At 48.9% G+C, this 8,286-nt stretch overlaps 1 protein-coding gene across 1 annotated transcript in view; it reads right to left on the bottom strand.

Moving 5' to 3' along the window:
* Window positions 1-1,947: 1,947 nt before the first annotated feature.
* The window catches only part of VANGL2 (VANGL planar cell polarity protein 2), a 50,479-nt gene continuing 44,140 nt past the window's right edge, over window positions 1,948-8,286 (bottom strand). Inside the window, exons 8-9 of the mRNA XM_087943248.1 lie at window positions 6,644-6,875; window positions 1,948-4,580 (exon numbers count right to left, since the gene is read on the bottom strand). Of these exons, the coding sequence (XP_087799374.1) occupies window positions 4,320-4,580; window positions 6,644-6,875 (493 nt within the window). The 3' untranslated portion in view covers window positions 1,948-4,319. The remainder of the gene's footprint in view (window positions 4,581-6,643; window positions 6,876-8,286) is intronic.

The following is an 8,286-nucleotide window of genomic DNA, read 5'->3' as shown; positions in this document are numbered from 1 at the left end:
AATCCCTCTAAGAAACCGATCCCTTCTGTGGCTCCAAGATCTGGGTGCGAACTGCTTTGAAGGCCCTGAAATCCTCTGGATGGGATTAACAGAGTTGGAAGGGACCTCGGAGGTCATCTAGTCCAACCACCTGCCCAAGAAGGAGACCCTACTCCATTTCTGACAGATGGCAGTGCAGTCTCTTCTTGAAAGCCTCCAAGTGATGATGTTCCCACAACTTCTGAAGAAAATTCTGTTCTCTTGGTTGATTGTTGTGTCAGGAAATTCCTCCTTATTTCCAGGTTGAATCTCTCCTTGATCAGTTTCCACCCATTCTTCCTTGTCTGGCCTTCAGGTGCTTTGGAGAATAGTTTGACCCCTTCCTCCTCTCTGTGGCAGCCCCTCAAATATTGGAAGGTTGCTCTCCTGTCTCCCCTGGTCCTTCTCTTCCCTAGACTAGCCAAGCCCAGTTCCTGCAACCTTTCATCGTGTTTCAGCCTCCAGTCCCCTAATCATCCTGGTTGCTCTTCTCTGCACTCTTTCCGGAGTCTCAATCTCATTTTTATAGCGTGGTGACCAAAACTGGATGCAGTACTCTAGGTGTGGCCTTACTAAGGCTTTACAGAGTGGTATTAGTACCTCCCTTAATCTTGATTGTATCCCTCTGTTAATGCAGCTTAGGATTGCATTAGCTTTTTTGGATGCACTAAGACTCCAAGAGAGAGGACAATGAACCAGTGGAACAGCTTGCCGCCAGAAATTGTGGGTGCTCCATTACTGGAAGTTAAGAGACTGGACAGTCACTTGTCTGACATAGTATAGTTCTCCTGCTTGAGCAGGGGGCTGGATTAGAAGACCTCCAAGGTCCCTTCCAGCTTCTCTTCTCTTCAGGAGGGGCACACAGACACAGCCGAGAGAGACTGCACTGTTAAAGGCTGCAAAGGTGCAAGACCTCACCTGGTGGCCACCTGCTCAGAAAAACCACGGCTGGCGCCTGCATAACAACCAAGAGGGACTTTTGAACCTTTGATCTGCCAAGGCATCTATCGGTGGTCCTCAACTTTACAACTGCAATGGAGCCCCAAATTTCCATCGCTAAGACTGGGTTAAGTGAGCTGCGGCCGATTTTACCACACTTTTGCCACCGTTGGTAAACCAACCCCTGCGGTCGTTACGTAAATCAAGAGGTCATTAAGCGAACCTGGTTCTGCTTGCTGAGATGCCAGCTGGGAAGACCACGAGTGGTGACCACGGAACCCCAAGGACAGTGCCACCGACATCAAACGCATGCCAGTTGCCACGCATCCCAATTCTGATCACGTGGAGGTGGTTGCAGGGGTGGGGTTCAAATTTTTAAACTGCTTCTGTGGGTGTGGCTAGGTGGGCATGGCTTTTTCTGCAGCCCCCCCCTTTTTTCCTCCTGGGCCTCTGGGAAGCCTCCTGGCAAAAACGGAGCCCCCACGTGCCCCTTTTTGTCTCCTGGGCCAACTAGTAAGACAGCAACTGGGATCTCGGAACAGCTGATCGTCGGGGAAAAAAAAGAAATATCTTAAGGAGTGACTGGGCAGGGCGGGGCGGGTGAGAGAGAATACAGTCAGCAATGTCGCCCATGCGCGATAAGGGCGGGGAGGGGAGAAGCGGGCAAAGAGGGGCGGGGCCAGCCAGGGGCACAATTTGCCGGTTCTCCGAACTGTGCAAAAATCCTAACAACCAGTTCTATAAAACCGGTTCAAACCGGTAGAATGCCATCCCTGGGATGCTGCAACGGTTGTGGTCACAGAACATGAGCCACTTTTCTAGAGCCGTCATAACTTTGAACAGGCACTGAACAAATGGTCGTAAGTCGAGGACTACCTGTACCGGAAACTTCTCTGTGAAAGGGAGATTGGGCTGGTCTCCCCATCACTTGCTCCCTTTGGGGGATGTTACAGCAGGGAAAAGGAGAAGATATAAATATATAAATATACTGCAAGCGCCAACGTCAGCATGGATTTATTTTTGTAAAAGGCATTTTTCCCCCCCTCCCCAAAGCCAACACTGTGATTTAACTTGGAATATTCTGATGAGGTTGTAAAGTAGGGTTCTCACAACCTTGGCAACTTGGGAGACGTGTGGGACTTCAACTCCCAGAATTCCTCGGCCAGCGAAGTAAATCAAGTGTGGTCAAAGCTGGCTAAGGAATTCTGGGAGTTGAAGTCCCACACGTCTCCAAAGTTGTGAGGCCCCTTGTTGTAAAGGCTTTTAAGACCAGTTTGGTTCAAAGCAAAACCATCATCACTGCAATTTCAAAAAAAGATCCCTTACTGCGGCCAGTTCCTCTCCCAAGAATTAACATTATTTAAAAAAGGTGAATCACAGTGATATACCCGGAGGCCTCTCCACCCCAATCTTCACCTCTTCAATGCAGGACCCCCCCCCCCATGAGGCCAGCAGCCCCAACCTCAGCCGAGTACCCCAATTGCCACCCCTATCAGATCTTCCCCTGGAAAATCCGAAATTTAAGCAACCAAACCCCCCACATTAGATTAAAAGGAAACAGCTGAAAAACTACGGGGGCATTCCGGGGACGTTTTAAAAATATATATATTCCTGAAAACTGAACTGCAAAGTCATCTTAGGACCCCAAAGACACACTTTAACATAGAGCTTCCCAGCCGCAGCCACTTTTAAGACAGGGTGGACTTCAACTCCCAGCATGGCTGGCTGGGGAATTCTGGGAGTTGAAGTTCCACCCATCTGAAAAAGTGGCTACGGTTGAGGACGCTGCCTCAAGAGTGATGTCATCATTGCTCTACTGGTGATGGGTCCTCAGCCAATCAGTAATTTGGGGGTGAAGGGGGGTGTGAACTGGAAAACCCTCTACGAGCTGCTTTGTATTGGGAAGAGCGGGGGGGGATAGGCCCGGATGTTTAGGGAGGAGGGAAAATCAGAAGGCAGGCAGGAATCTTCCGAAAGGAACTAGCCGGATCTAGTTTTTTGCACGTGCAAAAGTGCCAAACTCACTCCTGCTGACTCAAAATGAAGGAGTTGCTTGCTCACCTCACCGCCACCTCTTCACACCAAAGCTTGCTCAACCCACAAAGCAACGTTTGAGTCCCCACCACCTCGTGGACGAGGGAGCGACTCAAGAGGAAACGTATTTACAACCCGCGGGGGCTTCTCCAAAAAGCAGAGCTCTCGAACCCAAAAAACCACGCCCCTCTTCTTAAAAATCTCCCACCCACCCACCCACCCACCCCATTTTCCACCAGCCTTCGCTGTGGGATTGACCTGTTGGCACTCCAGAGGCTGTCAAGAGGGCTCCTGCAGGGGAGGGAGGCTGTCGCTCTTCCCATTTGGACCCCCAGGTCCTTCCGGGGCGATTCCTCCCCCCGCAAAACCTTGTGCAGTTGTATCTTGAGAGGCTCAGGGAGAAGACAACGGCCTTAAGCAACGTTGTGTCAACGGCGGGAGGGGGTGTGTGGGTCTGGGGGTGCCACGTGCCGGCGTGTAGCTTTGTAGAAAACGACATTCACAAAAAGTTCCTTAGCCCGGACTCGGTCTGCAGGTGCTGGTGAGGACTGTCAACAGAGTTAGCCCTTAGGATTTTGGCACAGGTAACATCCAGCAATTCATCAGGAGGGGCGGAAGGAGGGAGGGAGGGAGGGGTGATGCTGTCCTGGTCACCCACTCACCTCCTCAGATCCCGGGGGCAGGCTTGCTACGAGGGAGGGAGGGAGAGATGGAAAGAAGGAAGGAAGGAAGGAAGGGGAACAAAGGAGAGAAAAAGAAAAGAGGAAAGGAAGAAGAAAGAAAGAAAGAAAGAAAGAAAGAAAGAAAGAAAGAAAGAAAGAAAGAAAGAAAGAAAGAAAGAAAGAGAAAGAAAGAAAGAAAGAAAGAAAGAAAGAAAGAAAGAAAGAAAGAAGATAGGAAGGAAGGAAGGAAAGAGGAAAGGAAGGAGAGAAAGAGGGAAGGAAGGAGAACAAAAGAGAGAAAAAGAAAGAGGAAAGGAAGAAGGAAGGAAGGGAGGGAGGGAGGGAGAAAGAAAGAAAGAACGAAAGAAAGAAAGAGGGAGGGAGGGTGGGAGGGAGGGAGGGAGTAAGAGAGAGGGAAGGAAGGGAGGAGAGAAAGAAAGTGAAGGGAGGGCCCTGCCCTTCCCCCTCAGTTAGGGCCCAAAGGGAGGGGGAAGGAAGGGGAAGCTCTGGCATGGAGAAGGGGGGGCAGGCGCCCCGGAGGGTCTACCACCGAGCCCAGAGGAACCCTCTTAAGCCCGAGAGACGCAGGCTGGCGCCAGGCCATTGCCCCCTCCTGGCAGGGAGCCGCCTTCCCTGGCATTCAAGCCCCTCGGTTCTGCCATTGGGTCACACCGAGGTCTCCGACTGCAGCCGCATGACAAACTTGTGCGACTTGGGGTCCACAAACTCCTCCGAGAGCTTGAAAAAGGGGATCTTTTTGGTGCTGACCACGAGGCTGAAGTCGTGGCGTTTCAGGACAAAGACCACCCCGTCCTTCAGCCCGTTGGTCACGGGCTCCTCGCTGACCAGAGTCCACTGCTTGGCCAGCCAGCGGTCCTTGTGGTACTGGATGGTGGGCCCGGAGGTCAGGTAGCGCTCCAGGAAGGCCTGTGAACGACGGACAGAGAGAAAAGAAGAGAAGGTCAGCGGTGCTCGGCTAAGGCCATCGTGGTTTACGAGAAAAGGGTTACACCCAGAAGGGTGGGGGGAAACCAGGGTCAAGGGTGACAGTGAATTACGTGTCTCAGAGTCGGCTCCACCCAGGCAAGTGCCGGCATGTTAACTCCCAATAAATCCTCTCTTAAGTTTCGGAAGTTTGGCTCGAGGTTCATGATTTAAACGGGGGGGTTAAGTGCCGGAATCCTGATTCTTATTTTGGTCGGCTTGCAAATTAAGTGTGGCAGGAAGATCTGGAGCCTGGCAGGAGTCGGTGAACGTAGTAACTAAACGAGGCATTTGCAGGCAGTTTCCTTAACGAGAATTTAAAAGCCACAAGCAGTTCAGTTGTGGCTTTTAATGGGCTCCACTTACAACTGAGCGCAAAAGTTTTAAGCGAGACATTTGTCAAGTGAGTTTTGCCCCATTTTAGGCAAGGGAGGGGGAAAGGGGTTTGAAAGAGCAGTGTGGCAGCTTGGAAACTGAAACGGCATAGTTTTTCAAAGATAGTTTCTAGGTGACCAAAGTTTCTGCCTTGCAAAATTCTAACTGGAGAGCCTGATTGATGACTCTGGGCTATGGAAGTGTCCCATTGGAGAATACGGATTACAATACACCCAGAGGGGTGGGGGGAAACCAGGGTCAAGGGTGACAGTGAATGACGTGTCTCAGAGTCGGCTCCACCCAGGCAGTGCCAACATATTAACTCCCAATAAATCCTTTGGAAGTTTTGGAAGTTTGGCTCGAGACCCACGATTTAACTGGGGTGATTTACGCTGCCGTAAAAAAAACAACACACCCCACAAAAAGTCATCTTAGGACCCCAAAGACACACTTTAACGTAGAGCTTCCCAGCCGCAGCCACTTTTAAGACAGGGTGGACTTCAACTCCCAGCATGGCCAGCTGGGGAATTCTGGGAGTTGAAGTTCCACCCATCTGAAAAGTGGCTACGGTTGAGGACACTGCCTCAAGAGTGACGTCGTCATCGCTCTACTGGTGATTGGTCCTCAGCCAATCAGTAATTTGGGGGTGAAGGGGGGTGTGTGAACTGGAAAACCCTCTACGAGCTGCTTTGTATTGGGAAGAGGGGGGGTAGGCCCGGATGTTTAGGGAGGAGGGAAAATCAGAAGGCAGGCAGGAATCTTCCGAAAGGAACTAGCCGGATCTAGTTTTTTTGCACGTGCAAAAGTGCCAAACTCTTCAAGGGCTTTGGAGAATAAGTTCTCTGCGGCAGCCCCTCAAATACTGGAAGATTGTATTATGTCACTCCTAGCCCTTCTCTTTCTCATGCTAGATATTCCTGGTTCCCCCTCAACTGTTTGCAGATTAGCAGAGTTGGAAGGGACCCTTGTAGGTCATTCTGGGAGTTGACGTCCACAAGTCTTCAAGTGGCCAAGGCTGGAGACCCCTGGGCCAAGATCTGGTTATCAAATCCACTCGAATTAAATATTATAGGTCCTTGGGCGCCCCCTGGTGGCCCATCTGTGGATTCCCTGGCACCCGCGGGCGCCTTGTTGCTAATCTCAGCCTAGGGTTGGTCTTTAAGACAGTGTTAAAGATGAGTTCAATCTGATATGGACACGGGTCAACTATTTTTAAACGATGTGTGCTCTTATCTTCAACTCCCTGCTGTCTGATTTAAGTCAGAAGGTGCACCTTCCCACCAAAGGGGTCCCTATTTATCTACTTGCATTTTTATATGCTTTCAAACTGCTAGGTTGGCAGAAGCTGCGGGGACAAGAAACGGGAGCTCACTCCATGACGCGGCGCCAGGGGTTCGAACCGCCGAACTGCTGACCTTTCTGATCGACAAGCTCAGCATCTTAGACACTGCGTCCTTATAAGGTAGAATCAGCTGACCTGGGCCAGTTTCCTGTCTGGCCTACCTGCTAAGGCTGACCCCTCCTTTCTACAGAGTAGTTCAACCCAGAGCAGGGGGACCTGTGATGGAAACCCCGGCTGCTCCCTGCAGTCCTGGTCCCCCCTCCCGCCTCCCCTCCCCGCCTCCGGCTACCTTGGGCGTCATGTCGTGGGTGATGCAGAACTCCAGGTGCTGAAGGATGCTCTCCATCGTGTGGTACGGCTGCTGCTTGGTGGTGCGCAGGTACTTCTGCATGGCCCGGGCCATGGAGGCGAAGATGGCCTGGGCGGCCTCCCGGGGGTCCATGATCTCCCGGGGGTTCTTCTGGTCCTCCTCCTGGAGCCGTTTGATGTGGGTGAAGGCCTCTTCCACGGCCACCACCAGCCTGCAGAGATGAGGAGAGCCCGTCCTAGCAAGCCACAGTCTCCAAGGCTTGGCCCCGTTCCTCCTCAAGGACCAACCAGGAGGGAGAAGAGGACGGAAATCCACCTTCAGCACAGACTAAGCGGCCCACCGTGGCACAGACACGTTCACAAAATCTCATTTGAATTTCTGCCCGCAGAGGGAAGGAAGAAGTAAAGGACCCCAAAACAAGAGGAACAAATTCCCACAACAACGTCAAAACTATTTGCTAAGATTGTATTACTATTATTCTTCTCATCCTTCCCATTACCTATCTCCTCCCACTTATGACTGTAACCTTGTGGCTTGCATCTTTACGATCTATATTGTTTTATTTAGTTTTCTAGTATGATTTTGATTGCTTATTTAGTATCCTATGACTATCACTAGGTGCTGTATCTTATGATTCTTGATGAAGACATTTTTTTCGTATACCGAGAGCTTCTGCACTGAAGATAAATTCCTTCTGTGTCCAATCACACTTGGCCAAGAAAGAATTCTATTGTATTCTATTGTATTCTATATTCTATTCTATTTGATTCTCTATTCCATTCTATTATTCTATTTGATTCTATTCTATTATTCTATTTGATTCTGTTCTATTCTATTTGATTCTATTCTATTCTACTATTCTATTTGATTCTATTCTATTATTCTATTTGATTCTATTCTATTATTCTATTTGATTCTCTATTCTATTCTATTCTATTCTCTATTCTATTCTATTCTATATTCTATTCTATTCTATTTGATTCCCTATTCCATTCTATTATTCTATTTGATTCTATTCTATTCTATTCTATTCTATTTGATTCTCTATTCTATTCTACTATTCTATTTGATTCTATTATTCTATTTCTCTATTCTATTCTATTTTCTATTCTATTTGATTCTATTCTATTCTATTCCTATTCCTCTCTTCTGTTCTATTCCTCTATTCTATTCTATTCTATTCTATTCTATTCTATTCTATTCTATTCTATTCTACTCCCATTTTCTATTCCTATTCCTATTTCTATTCCTATTCCAATTCCAATCTATTCTATTCTATTCAATTCTATTCTATTCTATTCTATTCTATTCTATTCTATTCAATTCTATTCTAATTCTAAAGAGAGAAGGGTGCTGGGGGAGGACAGTCTCCTCCGTAACTTCTCTAACAGATTACCTGGACTTACTTCACCCTCCGATTTGCACCCCGCCACGATTTCCATCATTTGGACAGCGCAATATATGTATTTCAGCATTCTAATCTGCTTACCGGGTGCTTGCAACAACTGTGACGTGGAAAGCACATTGCAAGCTCTCCTCAGCTTAAGGTTAATCCTATTACTCGGGGCGGCAGCCTGAGTGGAGCTCGGAGGCCCAAGAGCCATTTCAGCCAAGACTGAATC

The sequence above is a fragment of the Notechis scutatus genome, chromosome 14 (genome assembly GCF_049901735.1).
Source record: "Notechis scutatus isolate UNSWTSFEM ecotype Mainland chromosome 14, rNotScu1.2, whole genome shotgun sequence".
Taxonomy (NCBI): domain Eukaryota; kingdom Metazoa; phylum Chordata; class Lepidosauria; order Squamata; family Elapidae; genus Notechis; species Notechis scutatus.
Note: the sequence above shows the minus strand (reverse complement) of the source record. Positions and strands in the feature narration are given on the sequence as shown.